The 24,879-nt window shown below is 38.3% G+C and overlaps 1 protein-coding gene across 3 annotated transcripts in view; it reads right to left on the bottom strand.

Moving 5' to 3' along the window:
* LOC125738681 (inositol polyphosphate-5-phosphatase A) overlaps positions 1–17,347 on the bottom strand; it is a 118,238-nt gene extending 100,891 nt beyond the window's left edge. For 2 of the 3 annotated variants that reach the window (XM_049007879.1, XM_049007877.1), the window contains exon 1: positions 16,904–17,347. In XM_049007879.1, the coding sequence (XP_048863836.1) occupies positions 16,904–16,978 (75 nt within the window). In that variant the 5' untranslated portion in view covers positions 16,979–17,347. The remainder of the gene's footprint in view (positions 1–16,903) is intronic. The other variant, XM_049007878.1, reaches the window with a different exon arrangement.
* Between the last annotated feature and the right edge of the window lie 7,532 nt (positions 17,348–24,879).

Genomic DNA, 24,879 nt, shown 5'->3' with positions numbered 1-24,879 from the left:
TGATTTCCCAGGCCTGCTCTTGTCACAAAGCACATTTTCCCCTTCCTCTTGACCCGTCGCTGGCCCCTCCCAAGCTATTCTTGGATATTTCCTTTTATAGTTTTCATCAACTCCTGTTTTTAAAGAACCCCAGACTCCAAGGCAGGGTCCTTGACTCCGCTGTAGTCTGCTTTTTGGCATTAATGACGCAGTAAAATGTTGGTTGGTTTTTGGGTGTAAATGAGTTCATGATTGTTGATGTAAGTTAATTCAGGTTCTCATGCTAATATTTCTAATAATAATAATAATAATAATTTCTAAGCAAATTACATTCAAAATATAAATACGTCTGATTAAAACAGAAATTATTTAGAAACACAAGTAACACATTTAGAGCAAAGAAATATGCAAAAGTCATCTTTCAGCAAAAAATGATATTTCCTGCTATAAAAACTGCAGTAAATTATCAGATTACATTAGAGTGGGGGGGGGGATGGAAGTTCTTTTTTATTTAAAGTCATGAAACAAAATGAATCAATGACAAATTTCCCCTCATCCTGCATAAAATGTCATGTGCACAGGAACCAGCCATAAATGATATTACATCGTTCAAGTCCACAAAAATAGAACTAATGATTTATACCAAACTTCAGTAGACAGCCTCCACTCCCAAGAGTTTTTTCATTCATGTTTCCTTTAATTGACAGTTTTACAAAAAATAAGGGACATGCACGTGCATACACACACTGCACTGTCCTCAGAGATATAACAAGAGAAAAGTCTAAAGGATGTGGAATATACACCTAAACATTGTGAAAAGATCATAAACAGGAACAGAAAGACAAAGGACACTCCTAATCTCTAGATTCCAGAAGCATACACCTAAGTGGGAAACAATACAGAAGTAAATCACATGTAACATCGACCAGTTTATTTGTGACTTACAGACAGAAATACACTTTGACATTTTACGAAGAAAGAACTAAACTGGATTTAAGACATTCAGCAATTTCACCAAAGTTGACACCAACTGAAGTTCTCTGCTTTGAAAACAGGTAATCAGTGACAATTACCACATTTATTGTGTTCTAATATAGTATTTTTGATATGACCGTTGTATTTGTAGGGCAGTATGGTGCCACAACGGGTAGCACAGTTTGGACATTCTCCCCATATCATCTGGGTTTCCTCCGGGTGCTCCAGTTTCCTTCCGTAGCCCAAAGTCTTGCAATTAGGCCAACTGGCATCTCAAAACTGCCTGTAGTGTGTGGACGCCCTATGCTGAACTTTCATCCTATCCAGCACTCATGCACCCTATGCCTCATGCACTATGGGATAGGCAGCAACTTTAGTCAAGACAAGTGTCTGGAACATGAATGTTGGATTCTTGAATAATTGGGGGGGGGGAAACAAGAACCACTCATCTCCAAAGCACCCAATTCATGTAAATCCATCATTCTCCCCTTGCTTAGCCAATCGTTAAAACGAACGTCTCTTACACCATTGGTAGTTTGTATAACCAAGTTTGGTCTAGTGCTTTGTTTCTCTACAAAAGACAAAATCATGAGCAGAAAAACAGAAGAATTCTCAAGAAATCCCAAACCAAACCAATCAGCTAAATAAACCATGCTTCTGTTACAGAACAAAAAGTGCTTAATGTGCTCACGTGGGGGATCTCACTCATACCCAACAGATAGCATATTTTCTCTGCATAAGTAAAGAATAATAAGCCAATTACGGTCTTTTGACAAGTCTCAAGCACATCTTGACCCATGATGTTAGCACTTATGGAAAAAATGGATGGGTGTTCTTGCACTCTACACATTAAATGCAAACAACAGATTACACAATAACTCTGGCCTGGACAAAAGAATTTCAATCACACTATGCATTTAAAAACAGCAGCTGTATGCTATGTTTACGCTGCTGACGTTTCATCATACGAGTTACTATTCTTATCAAAAAGGTTGTGGTGTTTTACCCAGTGGAGACATCAAAACCACATTTCTGTCTGAAGTGCTCAATGTTCATACATTCATCTATGACAAATCATGCCGTCAGACGTTTGAAATCTACAAAGTATTAGAAATGGAGATTTTACCACCTACATAACTGCTTCTGATACTTCTGTTTAAATACGGTCGCCCATCCAGATTTGCGAATTTCACGTTCGAGGTTTTAGCTATTTGCAAGCTGGCCGTGAACAACGAAATGAGAATATTTATGGACGATGCTTAAGCCAAAAATACGTAAACAAACCTTAAAAATGATTTGGACCACATAAAGTCACATAATAATATGAATATCAGTGTATCCATTAGTGCATGCGCATACTGTATCTTTAATATTAAAAGTTTTTTTAATAAAAAAAAAAAACTGGGATCTACGCATCTTGGCTCACGTAAACCTCGCGTGTTTGTCTCAGCAACCAGCTTCACCGTGTTAGCTGTGACTGTAGAATCTCGAGTTTCCTGCAGTGACTTTACTACTGCAGTGAGTAGTTTGCATTTTTAATAATCAACCCAGGTACTAGTCAAGAATTGTCACAATCGCGGGGGTCTTCCGCACCTAACTGCCATGAACGTGTAAGGGCAACTGTACGAGCAGAACAGACTCAGACTGCCACTGATGCAGGGTCCCTGACGATTAATGCACTTTATGAGCCCCAGGGCCCTTTAACGGCACTTTAATTCAGTTGGTCTTTCATCAGATAAGAAGTCTTTTGCCACTTCTTTTGACACAGACTGAGGGATCAGCATGGTGACATGGCCGTGGCGGGGAGCCCGCTGGCCATCCAGGGTGAGCCGAGTGTGTCTGGGGAGACTTTGGAAGATTTCTGTGGATGTGGAGTGTGTCTGGATATTTTCAGAAACTTTACAGCCACAGGGGGCTCTGGGGTACAGCCCTGTTACTCAGACTAATTTTGTCTGTAGTAAAATATGCACTCATGGCTGAGCAAATATTTTGTGTAAAATTATGAGCGAGATACTGGGAAACGGACACTAAGGGCCCCCGAGAAGCACTTTAAACAGGTCTGAACTGGCGTACCTACAGACAGACAACATAACCCACTACCCATTTCAAGCCTTTATTTGAAATAATATCCAATCCAGGTGACTGAGATGTGACTCTGTGGGTTAAGATTCTGTGCCAGCAATGAGGTAGGTGGTTCAGATCCCATGACTGGCAGAGTGATTTCACGACTGGGCCCATCAGCAAGGCCCTTAACCCCAATTGCGCCAGGGACTAAATGCACCGCATTTGTTAGTATGTAGCTGATGACCCAATACACCTGCACAGTCGTTTAAAAGACGCAACTGCTCTGTCAACACTTTGACAAGTGGGACTCCAAAAAGCCAGCCATTTAGGCAGGATGCCCAATTGGGTGAAAATATATGGTGCCAGTGGCACATCAGACAGCAAGGCAGAGAGGGTAGCGTCTGTTTGCATACACAGTCGCATCATCACTTCCTGGACTCGGTCGCACAGCTGTCACTGGTTTTAAATAGAGGTTTCATGCATTCAGAGTGACCATGCCGTGAACCGAAAATGCTGTTTTTCACAAAGGCCACAAATAACAGAACGGTAGAGTATAACCTAAAGAGACACGTAGGTCTATTATTGGATGCATGATACGGATCATATTGCACCCATCCATCCATGTCCCATAACCACTTATCCAGTCATGGTCACAGCAAGCTTGGAGGCTATCACAAAAAGCATAGGGGGCGAGATGAATGGAATGCCAGTAAATCACAGGGCACGCATCCAAGAAATACTGAACACATAATAAGGGCAGTTTTGAGAGACCAGCATGATTGTAGGCTGCACGAGGAAAGCAAAGTGCCCAGATAAAGAGCAAAAAAAAAAAAAAACACAACACTAAAGGCCAGTAAGCCAACACATTTTGCTTATGAAATTTGAAATGCTGTTTGACTGTAATGGCCAAAACAAGACTTCATGAACCATTTGCAGTATTTTTTGAGTCCACTACATGGCGCTCTTAGTTTGCTTTTTTACATGCTTTGAGACATTTTTGAACGGAAATAGTTTATTAAATTTTCATCAATACGGAGAGCTTTTTCATATCTTTTATCCAAAATGCTTATTTGACTATATTGCCCAGGTCTAATATATTCTAATATATTCTGCACAGTGATCCATAGTGCTTCTAGCAGCTAACAACATTATATAATTTGCTGCCAGTTCAAATGTTACAGATGTTGTTTATATTATGCTACGGTATGACAGTATACAAACAAGTCAATGTACGGGAAATTAAAACCAAGCACTATAACTGAGGTGTATCACTTATCTTGATGAAACAACACAGTTTTTTCCAAATTTTAAATATGGCAAATCTATGGTGTTTTCAAATTATTCACAGGATACAAATATCTGCCTAATTAAGTATCTATCCATCTTTCCATCCATGAGCTTGCTGTGTTATAAACTAAAACTGAAATGAAAACAGAAGCTTTTTTATAATAAAATAATAATAATTCATTAAATGAAATGAAAATTAAATCTATCAAGTGTCGTATTTTAAATAGGAAAACAAACCGCCACAATATCTCCTCTTTGACAAGATGCTGTACCTGCTGACCTGTCCCTTTCTTCACCACCACTTCACTGCTTATCGCTTCCATGATATACATGCAAAATAGTAGCATGAGGTCGAATTTATAGACTACTAAATTTTGGGCGTCACAATACTCATCCCATTGATAGTTTAGGTGTACTACTAATCTGCTTATCAAATTCTGGGTGTAAATGTCCAAAGAGCCAATTTGATTTTCTGGAGGAAAATTAATTGTTTCGATTAATCAGCCAAATCGGTAAAATAGTCGATAGATTAAATTGACAGAAAAACAGTCATTAGTGACAGCCCAAATTTTTTATTAATTTATTATTTATATATGGAAGACGTGCCTTTATCATCTAAAAATATGTGACAAAGGTAAAATAATGGTTAAAAGACAATACCACATCTACGGTAAACAGCCTGCTACGTGACTGATTAATTTTTTTTTCTGTGCACACCCTTTCCTTCCCTCCCCTCCCCCTGCAATGCAAAGCTCATCAACTGGTTCTTCTTCCTTCAATCCTTGGGATTCCTGGACTTGGATAAAGACATGTTTTCACAAACTATAAATAGCTGCAGAAGGCAAGTCATCCAAGCGACTAAGCATTGTTTGTGCCCTCGTGAGTGGAAAATTCAGTTGGCGAGTAAACAGTAGACAGTGAAGACACAGGCTGATAAGCCTTGGGTGACCACATTCCTAGTGAGAGTGATAAAGTTCTGGCAGTGGGAACCATGTGTCACTATCAAATGACACAGTACACCATTAGGCATAGATGTTTGTACAATACATTATAGCTGCAACTAGAAGGCCATACAAGCTTTCTGTCAGATATTATAGATATTGTAGCCTTTATGGTCTGCTCTAAGTCAGAGTAACTTATACACGTTGTTATATATATTTATTGTTAACATTTAGCTGGACACACTCGTTTTATTTAAAAAAAGAAAAAAGAATCTATATCTATATTGCAATACAATACAGAACTAGGGTAGCTAAATCAATTTCTGAGTGACTTTTTCCCGTATAAAATATGCTTTGGTTTATAGTACGTTCTGTTATGGTCTCTTTGTAGTAAGTACCTCTTTGGTCATAAAACCACTGACGCTGCAGAGTAATCGGCATCATTTACAAAATCTATACAGGCCTTACCACGCAATTGGCTCACACAGACGAACAGGATAAGTTCCCTTATGAGACTGTCTGGAACACTCATGCTGCACCTAGAAATATCTTCAATTCATATATGGGGGGGGGGGGGGGGCTCAACGCATCAATTACACAAAAAAAATGGATCCTTATATAAGAGTATTCGGCACAAATGACAAATTTCACCAGACAAATGGAAGAATACGGAGCACTTTGACATGACAGTGTTTCTCTTTAAAGGAGGAGGAACAGAACTCCTATGAGGGCATTCTAACCTGGCTGGGAATCATGGACAAAGCAATAAACCATGGAGATCATGGGCATGAGAAAACATACCCAAAACATGAGGAATACAAACGATCACACTACCGTTAGTAACTTCAGTAATGTGAAAGGCAAATTTAAAAACTGGTTATAGTGCTTTCCAAGAATGTGATTATTTGGTCAGACATTTCACCCACAAGGCTACCCAAAAGAAAACAACAAAAAGTTTGACCTAAATCAATAAAGAAAAGAGAAAAAGATACTTCCTATTCCATGTGTGGACAGGAATTCTTTACTTTCTCTATACCAAATACTGCCCTAGAGAGGCATAGACATACGTGTATATACAGGTGAAAAAATACTGGGGTCAGTGAGCAGGGTCAGTGGGAATGTGGTGCCCCTGGAGAAGCTGGGGTTAAGGGCTATGGTCAAGGGCTCAGTGGCGATATGATAAACTATGTAAAGACTAATTCACAATACTAATAAAGCCAGCATTCAAGAGACTAAGTGCCTTGCAGACCTAGAAAGAAGTTGCATGTGTTACGCATTCAAAAAGCTGTCTGTGTAAACACAGAAGGGAGTTCAGATTCGTACCCAGCATGTGAGAATACTGATTTTCTAAGGGCCGCAGCAGACATGCATTCAATCCAAACATTGCAAGTTTACACAGAAACAGGGGCGTCTAGACCTCATGTGCGTGGGGACTTCAGTAGGGAGAATGCTGAGATCGAAAGAGAGATGAGCTTGGTCACTCCTCCCCTACTGGCTGTACACTCAGATCCGCATGTTAATTCTAGCTCCATCTAAATGAGGCCACTGAGATGACAGCTGGAAATAGGACAACATGTGCCCAAGAGCTTCTGTGCACTCTTTGAAGCAGAGTTCTGAAGATGATTTGGGATGTCACAGAGAAGCAGTGCATCCCTCTCATTATCACACAGAAATATCCAGCAGGTCATGGAGACTGGGGACTTCTCCACCAGGGACCCCGCCTACTGAAAACCCACTCTTATAAGTGGAGACATCTTGGCTAATCAGTAACTTCCATAAACTACCAATAGAAAGTTCAGTATAGCAAACTGTCTAAACTGCTACTATTCAGCACAGTGTAATATCCAAACCTTTTAATAAAAAGAGAAGGGCACGTTTCTAGATTGAATTTCACTGTAATGCAAGATAATCCAAGCAACTATAAACTGCAGTACTAACCAAAACAAGGCTTCAACTGGCTGAAAAGTACAGAATCACACTTGCTCTCTCTAGTAGAATAAATTGTTTTTTTCAAAGCTTCCAAGTAATGACTTGTTAATTGACTAACTTTTAGGCTAACTTTTTTTTTATACAAATCCATACAGATGTACTACGTTTTACTTATTGTCTTCTGTGAAGCATTACATGGATACATGCTACTGTAAAAAGCCAGGGGTAATGCACATCAGCAAACTGCAGGACACTACAAAGTACTAGTGTTTATACACAGAGGAAAACACACAATGATGGTGCTGGTCGCAAGAATCAAACATCATTTGGGTTTACGGCCCAGAAATAAAACCATAAAACTCTTTCCGTTACAGACATTAGGGCATGTAGGAGTGTGATTCAATGGACACACAATGTTGCAGTTGGTGTTTCTACCCACCCGTCAGAGCATATACTCTTTACTTTACGCATTACTCCCTTACCAATACGCAGTAGCACTAAAACGAGCATCCACACTATTCTGAAATCTTGGCCTTAAAATCTGCCAAATTGAGTCCCCCACCATAAATGTTTAAGTAGGCCTATATCTAGAATACTGAAGTTTAGTTAAAATACCACAGTATACCATATTACCGTAATACCGCCCATGAGCATAACCAAGACTCATTAAGGGGACACCATTCTCAATGAAATAATAAGCTATGAACGTTTAAAAAATATCCATCTACGTTAAACATCTCATAGGTGAAATTATATACGAGTGGAACGATTTATAATTGCATAGAAAGCAAGAATACGTAACGAGCCTTTCTTTAATTATTTTACACCTCTTGATTTATTTACATTCCCTGGAAAGGGCATGAACAGACGTGAATATAATTGAAAGGAAAAGTAAAGAACGAAGAAGGCCACGTCTCAGGTTGAAGGAGTCGACCCACCAGCAAGACAGCAAACAAAAAGGAAACCATGACTACCATTTATATGGGGCTGGAGTAGCTGTGATGACTCAGTTAAGGCGCTGCCAAAATTTATAAATACACCAGATCACATCAGACTCAGAAAACAATTCATACAGAATCAACAGTGCTGTTGATATATAATGACTGCGGAAAAACTAACGTGTTCAACAATTAGCCTGCTAAGACTATAGCGGTTTTGAATAAAAAAAAGAATGGTTCAAAAGAGGTCACTGCAGGTGTTCAGCGCGTGTCTTAGCCCTTAGCTCGTTTGTGTTGCGGCTCGATGTCTCAACACTAGATTTCTTTGCTCAGCCTGGATGCATGAGCGCTAGCACAGTGCGATGCCACTTGTCACTGCACACTCAGCAAACGCCTCCTTTTCTGCTAAAAAAGCCTACATTTCACCCAGGCCGACTCTCAAGGTGCTTGCTCTCGCACTCACAAAAGCGACACCACAGATGAATACAATGATTTTGTCCCTGCCCCCTACCAAAAAAAAATCGTTCTGGTATTCTCAAGCATTGACCGAGGCCTATAACCTGAACAGGAACCCAGTACCTAAATTCAGTAACACACATCGGGTGAATCATCAGCTAACGGCAGGTTTAAAATGTACCTGACCTGGCAAACAGACAGTTAATACCAGGATTCCTCAGACACAAGCGCCACATGATATGCCTTCATCACTGTTACATTATGGCAGATTCTCACAACATCTTAAGGCATATATGAAACTGTTATTTTTGTCTTTCATGCAAGCAGTGACTTTCGTTCTTAATCCATCCTTCTGCAGCATGATGAAATTCATTTCTTGACATTTGTTGTTTCGTCCTACTTTGCCCACTGTAATGACTATTTATGGGGTACATACTTCTTGTGACAGAGGCTTTTTTTCATAAAAAGCCCCATTCTACCCTTGATGTACAAATATTACGCATTTACAGGTTATCATGCTTATTTATGTTACTATGAAGAGCAGAATTACAGGAGAAATATTTCAGTACATTCTCTTGCGTAATCATGAAAATTATGTCCAAAAGAACCCCCTGAAGACATTCCCATCCAGATTCTAATACATGCTATAAAAATTCTACAGTCAACGGGCTGCTAGTAAGTAAATTAAATTTTAGAAATATTTTACAAATTTCACTTGAAATGAGTGAGGTAATAAAAAGGTTGAGATTGATAAACACAGTTATGCTAGCTGTATAGCTGAGCGGAGCTCAGTGGTAAAGCAGGTGGGCATGGTTGTCTCGCAGAGCAGACAGGGACGATTACTGCTTCTGACTCAAACCCAAAACAATATCCTCCAACTTTTTCTCAATTTATCTATTGCCGAAGTGCAGTGTTCATTGTTACCTTGTCTAATTTATCTATGACGCAAAAAGGGCAAAACTGAGTACAAACTATTCTTTATTGCTAAAAGTTTCCATGCTCTGACAATATTAATGCAGTAGAATTGCAGTTATCACACTTCTGCGTACTAATTGCTTTCCATCGATTATGGTGTCCTTCTGAATAAGTTGTTCCATATGCCAGATGATTTTACTAGTCATTGCATTACTTGAACTAGAAGTAATTAAATTAGGGCAGCTATCATTGGGATGACTAATCGATAACGTTGAAAATAATTGGTAATAAAAATAGTTGCCGACTAATGTTGTCATTAATTGGTTGCATATTGACGGTTTCTGTGTAAACTGGGTATGACATCACCCCACCTACGAATGTTAACGTTGGTGTAAGTCTAGTTCATGCTCCACTTTTGTGTGTTCCATTACGTTACACTCTTACATACATACTACATTTGCCCGTATTCCATCAGTCCAGTTAATACGCCATACTGTGACTTTTTCCATGCAACATAAATAGAAAATTTCTCAGGTGACAGGGGCACAGTTGACACCAAAATTTCTAAATGCCAGAACACCATCAAAATACAGCAGTCAAATAAATATGGTGGAGAAATCTTTGTTTCTATGCCACTTTATCACTACACACTAAATAAAGTTTTTATTACAGCTTTGAGTACTGCTTTACAGTTTTCTTTAAATGAAGCCCATATGCACTTTTCTTCATTGCCCGTGTTTTGGGCCAACAAACTAATTAGCTGACTGCTTGATCACATAACCGATTATCAAAAGAATAGCTTTTTGCAGTCCTAAATAAAATGAGAAATAATTTAAGTGGTCCGTATAATTTCCACAGTTTTATCGCCAGCAGAAGTCATTTCAGAAGAATCATAATACTTTTATTATCCAAAAGGAAATTGTTCAAGAACAGGTGAATATGGCTACGTTTACTTAAGTAGTTAATGAGTCATTTTCTGAATAATAAAGTCAAAAAAAACTATGAGTTTTCATTCCAGTTATTGTCAATGAAAAAACAAGCACTAAAGGATCGGAGTGGTCTATTGGCGCTTTTCCACTAGCATACAGGAACCAAGTCGTACCGCAAAGAGAGACTAGTTACAGTGCAGTTTCAGCTCACTTTGATTTTATGTAGCTGTCACTTTGCAGATCTGGCAACGTCTGTACTGAGCTCATCTTTCTGCAGTAGAAAGCCAAAAAGATGCTTATTTACTGCTCAAATGGTGTACATTATGATTTACCATGTGCTTATTTCCGCTACCAAGTCTGAGAGATTTGCTAGCATGAAATACTAGCGGATTTAGCATTCGCTTGTGTCAATTCCATCCAGCTATTCTTCAGTCCTTTTTAATAGGATGATGGAAATTTTCAAGTTCTGAGTTATATATAATGCATTTACATGTGTACTACTGATGAATAATATATGGGATATGCCATTTTTCCTTCAGATAATCCATAGGTATTAACGCCGAACACCATTATCTCTTTGCATTTCTAATAATCATATGGTGGTGATACAACCAGCTCTGTTCGGTCACACTTTCATCCCTGCTAGTAAGTGAGGCCATGTAGGCAAAGGTGCAGTTCGGGTACAGCTCAAATAATTTACAAAATTATTTGGAAACCGACAGTTCATGGCACAGCCGGTTCTTGGTGCCAATGGAAAAGCTCCGTATGAGTTACGCTTTCCCCCCCCAAATAATCCCACATTACAAACCATACATGAAAATACAAATCTGATCTTGTCTTTCTTTTCCAACTACAAGGCATGTGAATCAGAAGATATTTTATTTCAGAAATGAGGCATTAATGGAAAAAGGCTCAAGTTCTTTGACGACTAAATACTGTATGCTTAAAAGAAATCTTGATTAACACCTTCAGAATGTACTACTATCTGGTACAACATGTGGGATGCAACATAGCGTAATACTGGACCTGAGATCAGGGCAGACTAAATTAAATGTAATTAAATGAAGTTTATAAATACTGGCTACATACCACTTTTTAGTAAAGTAAAACTAACCAAGTACTTTCAATACTTGATCCATCAGGGAGGTTGGGTGTCATTATGGTGTCACTGCCATGTAAATCTATCAGTGTCACAAAATGAAAAATCATTTTCACATGTAACAATTTCCAAAGTAGGAATATCTCATTAGAATCATTGTATTAGGAGACATTATTTCCCATATTTCTATTTCCTGGTTCATTCTGCCTCAAAAGCCAGGACATTCATATGAATATATATTCCTCAGCAATGTTCACTTTTCTACCGTGAGACATTTATTTACACCCAAAGCATTAACCGTTTGAGAAAATGATTTTAATTCAATCACAAGCAAAATGTTTTAAGATGACTTTTTATTCATTATGTCTAAGATCTGAGTAATTTATGCACAGTTGTAAAAGACAGACAGACACTGGGGAGATTAAAGCCAAGTGGACAAACTGTCATAAAAAGAAAATATATCTTAGTTTCGTTCTCAGTGACACCCCTCTAGCAAAATGACACTCTATGTAACAGAGGAGACAGAGAAAACTACTTCCCCTAGTACAATTGACACTGTACACCCTTAAGTTTCCATACAGCAGTCGGTAAAATAGGCGTATGAAAGGAAATCACTCAAATTGAATTTTGGTGTAATCACAGAGTAGAATTCATATAACAGAAGGGAAACCTTCGGGGCAGTCACACATCACTAGGGATGGTCACAAACGTCTTGTACGAATTTGCGAATTCCGTTTTGAGAATGTCTATGCTCAATATCTGCCAAATCAACAACATGCCATTACAAAAGTGATCCACTACATCTTTTTATCACATCAGAGAGGATGTATTTAAGGTGACACCTGGCCTTCCTGTTTACTGATAAACTTTTCTCAATACCAATGGTTCTCCTCTGGTTGAGCCTCCAGACCCACTTATCATTAAGCTCGAGTTGTTGACCGGGGGAGGAGCTGACAATGATTTGTTGACTGGGGGGATAGATGAATGTTCTGTAGCAGTCAATAATGTATTAACTGCAATTAATTAAATAATGTTATTAAATAAATAAATAAATAACTGCAAATAACATTTATTTAAAATAAGTCAACAATGTAATAACTTACCAATAATGTCAATTTCAGAATCAAAAATGTAATGTTATTGCATTATGCACAAAAAATTATTACACTATTGGTTGGTTATTACATTACTGGTTGGTGTAGCAGCCAATAATGTAATAACTACCATTAATGTATTAAAAAGTTATTGCCAGATATTACATTATTGGCTGCTACACCAGCCAGTATTGGCTGCTAAACTGCTCGATACTAAACATCAGTTATTCAAAAAGGAAACCCATCACTGGCCAATTCAAAAAAGAAACCCATCACTGGCCAACTCAAAAAAGAAACCCATCACTGGCCAATTCAAAAAAGAAACCCATCATCGAGCACTTAAAAAAAAAAACCATCAACAGTTCAAGGTATAATTGGTCATATATTTATGCGCGCTACATTTATGCAGTGTCATAAAAAAATGTGATTGAAATCCAAAACCCCGTCCAAGCAAATTTAGAAGAAAATCAGCTAAAAACCAACAAAGCCATTACAAATAGATGAACCTGTCAGTAACTATTACTGCATGTTAAGAGTTTATGACCAATTTCAGTTACCAGTCAGATGGTTTTGGCAGTGCAAACTAAATAGTGACTTGTTTTTCCAATTTTGAAAAGTAGGACACTTCAATACACATTAAACTGACCTAAATCATACCCAGTCAGAGCTGACCCAAATTGTGTCATCAGAATGGATCTATACCAAAGAATTGCTCAAAGCATATCACGTTTAAACTTCTTTTTTTTCATCTACGTATCTAGTTGTATGAGATGAAGACATATATTATCCTAATATTTTACATCATGAGAAAAATTAATTTTTTTTTGGAAATCAAATAATTGTACTAATACTACAATTCACATTAAACACATGTTCTCTTATAAAATTCTCTTTCATTGATTTTTGCATGATACACTATAATTGGTCTATTAAAACCTCAAATATTCAAACTGAAATGAGAACCTAATTAAAAAGAAATTACATTTATACTAGGGAAAAAAGGTTAGTTCTTCATGGCCAGAAATGGTAAATGAGTAAATAAATCATTTTCAAACAAATGCAAATCACGCATGTGGTGGGTTTCCCTTCCCCAATAACCCTCTAAAAATATTTTAAACCTTCTTGTAAGGGGTTTATATGAAAATACAATACAAATGCTTCACTGACAAGAAAACTTTATATTTTAGTTATGGAGCACTCACACATCAAATACATTAATCTCAATCACCTTTGTCAGAGAAAACAAACCCTGACGGTATCACATTCTCGTTTGTGGCCCTCCTTTACTGAAAGGACAAGTCTGAGGGGAGGGGTTTGATTTTTAAGGGTTTTGCTGGTGCGAGTTAATGAGGATTCTGGAGAGCAGCATTGGAGTACTGCGCAAACAGACCAGCAACAATCACAGCAATGAAATAGCTTCACCCATAAAAAAACATTGAACAGGTTCAGAAAATGTCCATCATGCGATCTAAGTGTTGGAAAGTCAGACATCATGAACCACAAAAAAGTGATTAACTCACCATTTCACTAAATCAGTTACTTGCTTAAACAAACACTACTAACACATCCATCTCTATTAAACAGTTCCTGAAGTTTTGTCTCCTGTCCCAAGATTAAAAAAAATAATAAAAGAGCATTGATCACAAACACAAAATCACCCCACAATCTGTAACAAATACACGATGTAATATTAATTTGGGGAAAGAGGATCCTATTATGCATAGGAAAAGTTACTGTAATGATTAGTTCTATATTCTATAAACTATGTGTAATGATCAAAAATGCTTGTGATACATGCCACGAATGCAGAACCGGGTCACGGCATTTGTAAACCAGTTTAAAAATGAGATTATTGTACCTGTGCCCAAGAAATTAGGAATGGAAAAATAAGTTTCTAAAATGGGTTCATACACAAAATATTTCAATCATACTATTTATAAATAGCAGATGCCCGTGTCAAGGTCTCCAGAAAGAAAATGAGAAGAAAATGGAAATCATCTGAAAATTGAATTTTTCAAAAATCCGATTAGAAACGACCTGCAAGCTCTAAAAATCTACATTTAGTTCTGCAACAAGACCCAGTTTCTGAGAATAGTTCCTGCTAACACCCTCCCATGGTCATTACCAGCAATCAGTCAGTGTTCAGCATTCAAGAAAGGTGGTTTTCAGACTTGTTTACTACTGAAGAGATTCAGCTCACTGTGGCTACGATAGCAATATAAATAAAGCATTATGTCATGTGAAACTGCAGGGTATACATTATAAATGACAGTGAGGAAGCCCATCAGCTGTCAAAAATATCACTGCTTGACAATAATGGGGGCAGACTCATCAGGTTCACTTTTCAGTGATGATTGCCAATTTCCTAGCCAAAGTGGTTGCTGCAAATCTAGAAGAAGAATCATTGTAACACACAAACGAACATGCCAAAAACGTAAAGAAAATTAGTACGGCACCTAGTCATCAGTAGGAGTACAACTTTGCTAGTGGATGTAAGTTTTAAGAGAAGGAACATTGGTGTAAACTTAGAAGACTATTGCTCCATACAACGTCAGAAGACTGGTCCACAAACAGTGCAGAACTACCCACTGTACCAATGACCAGAAGGACACTAGGTGAAATCTCGTGGTCAGTAGGAGCCTTGGGGAAGGCTGCTTCAGGAACAACCTGACCTTGTCTTCTCAAAATATACGACGCTTAGGATAAAACAAGTAAATGTACATGTCACATATTGTCTGAATTGCTTAACCACTCTAATTTCAATTCTAAATGAAGGTCTCCGCTGTGCAAAGTATAGCCATCGATATATTGTATATGTACTTTGATACTGTAACCCAACAGGAACAAAGGCATATGGTGTACATCTGTGATAAAAAACAAATAAGTAAAGAGTGCAGACATGATGAACAACAGCCATAAAATTCCATATCACAAGTTTCATCTCATGTTGATTCAACAACCAACAAGAAAAAATTATTGAGTTAAATTTAATACTGTTTAATGAAGTGATGCAAAGATTTTTAATTAAGAGGAATCCATAAAAAACATACCATGCAATATCATATAAACGGTGCTTTCAGGATTGCTACTTTTAAAAATAACACAACTGCTCTCTTAACACTGTGGTCAGTCAACAGTGTGGACGAGTGTTTTGGTGCCCCGGTTAACAGGGATTTTTGTACTTGTTCACACACATACAATCACACACATATACAGCACACTATACCATACTCCAGTTCACTTTTAAAACCTGAGATCTGTTAACTGTCAGGATGAAATATCCAAATACGTCCAAAATTCTGAAGTCATGGCAACAGATACGTGTCTACAGAGAAAAGCCATGTGTTACCAAGAGTTCACAGAAAAATAAAAACTTTGAATATTTCAAGGAAACTCCGTAAAAGATATAATAAGTTAGTAAAGAAATATACTTAAAATACTAACAGTACAATAAGTTACTTCCACACACACGCACGCACACGCGCGCGCACACACACACACACATTATACTACAGAAAAGTATGGGGAACCTTGACAAGTATCTTTAGATTGTCATCTCCCTACTTTATGCAAAGTGCTGCAACTGGTGTCTATTGATTTCAAGATTATTATCGCTTTACACAGGAACGGTACCGGGGGAAAGGCGCTTGAAGAGTAGCATTGTTTAGTAGTTGAAGTTTTACGCATCCAGCAAGCTGGTGATAAGTATATCCAATGCACTGCATTAAACTGAAGGATTTAAGGACTAAAAACGAAACGTGTTCTTCATTTCCACATTGCAAACTACGATCCTGCATAGCTGTTAAACTGTCAATGACAAATTAATTGAGCATATACAGATTAAAAACAAATTTTAAAAAATCATATTCGTGCGCCCCAGGGAAACTTGGTCTCTAGTTCATTGACAAATTGCCGCAATATATGGCGTGCTATTCCAAAATTATTAGAAAGCAGGCCTTCGGCAGTGTTGCCAGTTTCTTCTAAGCTACAAATGAAAAAAAAAACATATATATAGTTTCACCACCGTCGTTATTGTCTCACTGACGAAGACCCCCAAACATGGACCGTCGCTGGAACATGCACAGCGTAATGCGAGTTGGTTTGTTTGTTTGTGACCAAACGAGGCCCTGTAAAAATCAGGTTAGAAAATGATATGTTGTGGTAAACAACGCTGTACGATCGCCACGTGTATAGAGACCAGTTAAAGGATAAATGCACAGAAATCATACTATCACAGTCACCTAGACCGAGCAACTAAAACGGCGGAAAAGAGCGATCGGGGCAGTTGGGTACTTACGTCTTCAAACAGCGATCCAACGTTGGCTGTTACGAGCAATACACCAGTGCCCTGTGCGCTCATCTTCCCTGCCATAATTCTCAGATGTGAAACTGAAGCTGCCTAATAGCGACTGAAATTAAAAGCGAATGGACGTGTTAAAATGTCTACGCAAAGCGGTTCTATTAAAACAGTGAGGAGTTACGACAGGAGCCAGGTACGCTGCCGTTCGGCTCGGTCATAGCTGTGCGAGTGCATCAGTAGCTACCGCAAGGTCTCCTGTTGATATTTCGGTTACTTTCTCATAATAACAGCCATCACAAAAAGTTTCCGTTTTAATCCACAGTGCACGCTGGACTTTGGGTCATTTCAGTATTGGGTGTTTCCCTGGCTTTCGCTCCCCACTATCTACTGCTCCAGGAGAACCATCGCCGATTGTTTAGAAGGAGGGACTGGAGTCCTTCACGGCGCTGACGTCACAATGCCGACCGAAAGATTCGGCTCTTAAAAGGGCAACGCAACTGCGACCGACCACTTTTTTTGCTTAGCAAATGTGCTGATATTCTTATTAGCTGTTATCTAAAGCCGTTTTACAAATCTGTTGATAAAATATCTAAAAGCTTTTACGTTTATTATGCGTTTGACACAGAACATCATGCGGCTGAGCGTGCAGAAATAAGCACAGAACATATACCGTGATACCCTGCATTGTATAGTTGCATAATTCATTGTTAAATTTAGAAATCGTATAGGTATTACAAGTATATGAATACAAATATGTAAAAAAGGTGGGGGGAGGCGGCTCGTGGATCATAACAGTATATCATTCTATTAAAGTAGAACTTGCAGACATATTAGCATAGGGCTCCTTTACCGACTTGGTCAGCAGAATTTCTAGATAAATACACTTGTAATGAACATACTAAATTGTTTCAGGTGAATTAATAAAAAATGAACATAAAGTGGCTTAACCATTACTGCCACCAAAAAAGCTATTCATGTGAAATATGTTTTCTGGTTTAATGTACCATTATTGTATAATATAAAAATATTAATATTATTTTAAATGGATCGAAGGTTATGAATTGTATGCAGTATAAAGCAATAGATCTTAAATATGTGATAAGATTTAAAGTTTCAAATTATCATTTTTGATTCTACATTGATTTATGATAAATACAAGTTAAGCTACCACAGTAAACTTCTGGCTGTATAAATGCATCTGTAAAACTGTATGCAGTGTAAAATTCTGCATTAAAATTCTAATTTTGGGTATTCTCCTTTATTCATCATTAAACATGTCAGTGTTCCGTTTAAAATGACATCCACAAAGAAATTACATTTCCAGCGTATATTTTACTAGCTCATTACACAAAACCATTTCTTTCATTTTCAGTTTATTCTCTGGTGGATCCCACCATCACATGAAAATCTAACAAAGTTACTGAAACAGGTACCGTAGATTATGTAATAATGTCGTAGTAATTCAATCTAGGAATCCTCTTTTTTTGCAACCTATTCATCTGACGTGAGCCAGTCAAAGACTTGCCGGGACAGGTTGTGAAGAGCTATTACATAACTGTGGAATTCATGGAGATAGATTTTAATTGTGGTAAACTACCTATAAACTCAATGCAGCTGCCTCATCTGAGGACAGGATGCGTTCAATAGAGGGCAAGGAATGATGCTGGGAATGTCAAGATAATGAGAGTAGAAAAGTGTTAGAATCTGGCAGAAAGATCTTTAGAAATCATAACAGGATGTCAGCCACTGTCATCCTCAGGGTATTGCCCATTAAGCGACAAGGCCATGAGCACTGCAAAACTGTCGATGCAGAAAAAAGGTGGACTACACAGTGCGGACCAGGGAAGACATAACTTGCAGCTCAGTAAGTGTCTGTGGAGAGATGAAACTACTGAAGTACCAAGCTATTCAAAATGCCCACACCCGTGCCTGACACTAAGGCTGGAGGTTTGTCTTGAAGAACAGCAATTACTCCCCCTTTTCAGATGTTTGTAAACTCTCATGCTGTTAGAGCTTGTTACAAGCAGCAGTCCATCGAAATACACTTAAGTACATAAAATACTCAGTCAGACCTAACTGAGTATATTCAAGAAAAGGCTAATTTCAGTTGGTCTGTTTATACTATTAAACAGTTGGAAACAAGCTATTCCTGTAAAAAATCATAAAAAATATTATTTAATATAAAATAACCCATAACCCGCTTATGTCCATTGGTAATCTTTACTGCATTTGGGCCTTGCAAACGCGTAAAGGGAGTGACACTTCAGAGAATTAATGTAGCAATAACCCTGCTTCATGTTTAACAAGTGCTTATGTTATTTAATTGTTAATACGAATAATGTAGAAGCAAAAGCACTACATACTAATGAAGATGAGAGGTTATTTCCAGCTTAAGTAGTCTTAGTTTGTTTTAAAAGTTACACTCAATGGGAAAAGGAAACTTTATCTAATTTATTTACTTTCACTGAGTGTGTTAAATGTGTTTGCTTGTATTTCCTATTCTCTTTAAAAAAAACCAGGCTAAAGTAAACCAGGCTAAAAATAAACTGTAAATATACATGTGCTTTGTGTACATTGTGATAGTTTTGCCAGGTAATGCCCTTCTTACACTGTTAACACGGACTATCCCCAAAGGAAACACGGAGAGTGTGTATTTCAGTCCCCTGCCACTTAATGATAAAGGCCTCTGACTGGCCCAAAGCCCCTCCCTACTCTGGGTAATGGAAAAAATTATGTAGGAATTCCAGTGTGAGAGCAAATATGCACACTTTGACCCCTGTTCTATGTAATCCTTAATCAAATGAGAAGAAAACCTTGGGATTTTAAAAAACCTCTAAAACCGAATATAAAGATCTTCAAATGTTACCCTTTTGTTCATTATTATTATTATTATTATTATTATTATTATTATTATTATTATTATTATTATTATTATTATTATTATTTAGGCTTGAGATGTTATTTCAAGGGGGTGAAATGGTAGTGCAGTGGTTAGCACTGTCGCCTCTCACCTCTGGGACCCAGGTTCGAGTCTCCGCCTGGGTCACATGTGTGTGGAGTTTGCATGTTGTCGTGGGGTTTCCTCCAGGGATTCCGGTTTCCCCCCCACAGTCCAAAAACTTGCTGAGGCTGATTGGACTTAAATTGCCTGTAGGAGTGAATGGTGTGTGAGTGTGCCCTGCAATGGGCTGGCCCCCCATCCAGGGTTGTTCCCTGCCTCGTGCCCATTGCTTCCAGGATAGGCTCCAGACCCCCCCCCCGCGATCCGGTAGGATAAGTGGTTTGGAAAATGGATGGATGTTATTTCAAACAACATTGCTTGATTAATGTTCAGACGTCCAGATTTTATAAGGTTGGAAAAACAAGTCTGTCATTAACACAGCGAATGTCCAAGGACTTAACTCACATTATGACAAAATAGCATCAATTAACTGACATTTACTCTTTGTACGTGAGAATTCATAACTGCAACTTAATACTATACTCTGTTTTCTGAACAGAACTGTCCAGGAATGAATAAGGATTATTCAGCAGAGCATATCTTACAGAAATAGAAAAAGAATAAACAGTCTGAGATTCTATGCTGATTATTATGAAAGCCAAATTTGAGTAAGACTGGTTCCTTCACTTCATAATCATATTCTTTTGAAATAACTGTGAAAATATCACTCTAAGCCAAGCAACACATCTATTTTTAAGATGTTGTTTCAATTATATGTCAGCATAATGGGACAATTATCTACCTCTAAATGAAATCCTCTAAGAGCTTCACCTGGACAGGATGACGGGGGAAGCTGAAGAGTATCCCAAGGCTGAGGTACACACTGGAAGGTATGTGGCTGGGGAATGGGTGCCTGAGAATCTGCCCTTTTTGCCCCCGAACTATTCAAAGTGCCATCCCTTAATGGTATGGAATGCCCTCCCTCCCTTTTTTCACCATAGTCACAGCCCTCCCCCTATCCAATCAGCTGACATATATATCTCTGAAACAATGTGAAATTGGGTGCTTGGAGCAGACCGACCAATAAGCACCTGCCCCCCAAAACATCTCTACTTGGCTCTGCTCACTGGATGGGTTGCCAGTCTAATGTAGGGACACACAATGGGCAAATTAGACACAAGATTTAGTCTAACTGAATGCATTAGGACTGCCAAAGGAAACTCACAACACAATCAAGGAAGAACATACAGACTCCACACACACGGGAGGTGGGCCGCAAACCCCATCCCTAAAGGTGTGAGACAGCTATACTAACCACTGCACAACCATGCCATCTGTTAATGAAACCACTAAACTTTTAAACCATCTGACTTACTTTAAAAGATTTCAAAGGCAGATTGGAGACCCTTTATATATTATCAGAATATAGTAATGTGCCGTAACAAGTTTAATGTTGTGTTTTACACACTAGCCTCGTGCCCATTGCTTCCGGGATAGGCTGCGGACCTCCTGCGACCCAGTAGGATAAGCAGTTTGGAAAATGGATGGATGCATGGATTTTACAAACTATACTTGGTTACATTTTTGTGTATTTCATCAAGATTCTGCAACCTCCACCTGCCAAAAGCTCAAAACAGACATGCCTTGTTTTTAATCCATGTCCACATCTACCGCTTTGTAATCACACTGTTCTGTAGGTCGCCGAACTTACAAGTGTGTCGTTCACTCAATGTACTGTTTAGTGAGATGTGGAAAAGTAAAATATGGGGATAATATAATGCAATACTTTTCCCAAGATAATGATTTGATTCACAGTCTTTGTCACATCAAAACTAATGCCTTTACTTGTTGATACAAATCACAACTTCACAATTGGACCTTTTCTCACTTTGCATGTATGTTAGCATATAAATATGTCAATGGGAAAAAATCTTATATCTGTATATAACAGGTACAGGAGGAAAAGTGTTCCATGTCTGCCAGTCTGTCCTACATTTGCCCTTGCAACACAAAACACATTTGACAATAGCATTCAATCTATTTGTGACAATGAGGCCACAATTTAATTTGCACATCATTTCAATCTGAGTAGTTCACAAAGTCAACAATTCTACTTGACTGCCCCTTAATAAAATGTATGACACATTTCTTCTATTCCCCTCAGTGGTGGATTCCTCTGTGACCTAAGCCTATTAAAGACAGCCCATTAGTGTGGTCTATAAAATCTTTCTTTAATTTTCGTTTGCTAGGCTATTAATTTGGAGCATCATGGCCTGGTGGGAAGCATGTTATATATTTGGCCCAAATAATTTAAAATCAGAATCTCTAGAGGCAGCTTTTCATATGTGGACTAAGTGCAACATAACCGTCTGGTTTCACACGAGTTTTGTACTGGTTTGGGAAATAGTCGCTGCAGAACTTTTGGAATGGGGTCTTTAATTTGGCCTGTGGTTTGTGTGTGTGGGGTCTTCATGTCTTCCCTGTGTTTAACCGGCCTGCACAGGATGTTCCGGTTTCCTCCTGCAATTCAAAAACATGTGGCAGAGAACCCTGGCATTGTTAAATTGCCCATGTATCTCTGCCCTGTGACTGAAATCCAGCGGAGGATGTTTCCATGTCTTGTGCCCTAAATTCCTTATACATGCGAGATACGAAGTATAGTACTTGCTTTTGTAATAATTGTAAAACTGATAGTCATCCAAATTATTTTGAATAAAACAGTGTGCTATACAAATAAGTTCAGTATTTATGTTAGGTGTAAGTTGCTATTTAGAACATTAAATCGTAAGCTGTGTGAATTGTTTGTAGATTAGTATGGGATGAATTTTGATTTCTATTGCATAGTGCACCACCTAGAGGTTGTACATATGTCTAGCAATCGCAAATTATTTAAACAAATGTAGGCTAGGCGAATGAAAATCAGGTGAATACATTTCCCTTCATCTCACTTTAAAGCAACTGCTTCAAACAACAGATGTGCAGCACACTGGTGTTTTACCCCTCCTGTGCACGAAAGTTCTGCAGTTCTATAATAAGCATTTAAGTTGCCCCAATGTCAAGATTTAAGTGAATGGTCATTTACTGTAGTATATACCATTATAAAATATATTGTAGAATATAATATGGAGCAATATATGAAATTGTATGTAAACATAACATAAAAAGCTAAACATAGTCCATCCATCCATCCATTTTCCAAACCGCTTATCCTACTGGGTCGCGGGGGGTCCGGAGCCTATCCTGGAAGCAATGGGCACGAGGCAGGGAACAACCCTGGATAGGGGGCCAGCCCATCGCAGGCTAAACATAGTCAGTTTACTAAAAATTTTGGAACTTTTGTTAAAAAAAAAAACCATGAAAACATGAATAGGCCAGAATTGTAACTTAGGTTCACAGTGTCAGCCATGCCAGTATCTTTCGAAAAACTCATGTGACCCTTAATATTATCATTGCTGTGGACTGGACTCCCATTCAGGGTGTGCCCCAGCCAATAATCTATATTATTTCCATATTATTTATTTGCTATTGTAACCTTTAACTATTGAACATCAGGTTCTGGTAACAATGGGCAACGACAATACAACTTATTACAATAGAGTTATATATCCCAGCACTTTTCCTTACTAAACTAAACAATTTACAATTGTATGGACTTTAAAAGCATCTTCAACTAATCTAACTATATGTCAGAATCTTGCACACATGAAGTCATATTCTCTACAGGCAAGGAATATTTAAATATATTTCTTAAATATCTCATGTTGGTTGGTCATTCTACATAACTGAAAGTTTAACTGATGTGATGAACTACAAATATATAACAAAAAATACACACATAACCCTTATTCCAGTATGAGTCTAACTTAGGCAATGAATAGGGAATTAAATATTCACAGCCTATGTTTACGTCACCACTTCAGCCTCAAAGAGTGCCCCATTTTCCTAAAACACAGAGAGCAGAATGCAACCGTTGTATATTTTTCCATTTATTTTGACTGTCTATTAAAGCATAACCACTATATTTCAGAAGCCCAGTTCCAGGAAACGCCACAGTGAACCAGCAGCAGGCCTGTTGCAGTAAACACAAGGAGCCCTGTTTTAGTGCTTTGATGGCAGAAATAGCCTTTTAAGGACACTCAGTGTCACCAAGTGCAAGACTTGGAAAGCCACCAAATTAAACGTTATAAAAATAGCCTGGGAATATTTCTGCTTTCAAAATAATACTAATGCAATGCTGAAATATTTTTCATGGAATTAACAGTTAAAGCATTACGCCCTCTTAAGCAACATAAATTTAGATTAAGAACATTATACTCAGCTTTCTGTTACACCTCCTTGCCTGCTTTATTTGTTTCAGCACAAGCTCAAAAATTGTTTGCAAACGCCCACACAATTGTTATTCCTCCATAGAACAAGTAGGCTTCTGCTCCAAATATAACGATGCATGACTCCCATTCTGACATTTTGCTCTTTTTCAGTTAAAATGATTAGTTAAAGAATTGATTATGTCGCTTAGTAACAACCTCTGCAAAACACAAACCCTGTTTATACCCCTGATGAGCTAACCACATTCCTATAACTACAAGACAGAATTTAATATATATATATATTGATGTTAGATGATCTACGATGAGTCAAATGCTTTGCTCAGTTAAGGATGGACTAGGATAGATACTTTTGGGACTGTTGCTTTACTTAAATAGAAGTGAAACAAAAATTAATCTATCCATCCATTTTCCAAACCGCTTATCCTACTGGGTCGCGGGGGGTCCGGAGCCTATCCCGGAACCAATGGGCACGAGGCAGGGAACAACCCAGGATGGGGGGCCAGCCCATCGCAGGGCACACTCACACACCATTCACTCACACATGCACACCTTTACAATACTTCCATCCATCCATTTTCCAAACCGCTTATCCTATTGGGTCGCGAGGGGTCCAGAGCCTATCCCGGAACCAATGGGCACGAGGCAGGGAACAACCCAGGATGGGGGGCCAGCCCATCGCAGGGCACACTCACACACCATTCACT

Source organism: Brienomyrus brachyistius, chromosome 3 (assembly GCF_023856365.1).
Source record: "Brienomyrus brachyistius isolate T26 chromosome 3, BBRACH_0.4, whole genome shotgun sequence".
In the NCBI taxonomy this organism is placed as follows: domain Eukaryota; kingdom Metazoa; phylum Chordata; class Actinopteri; order Osteoglossiformes; family Mormyridae; genus Brienomyrus; species Brienomyrus brachyistius.
This window is presented reverse-complemented; position numbering and strand designations above follow the sequence as displayed.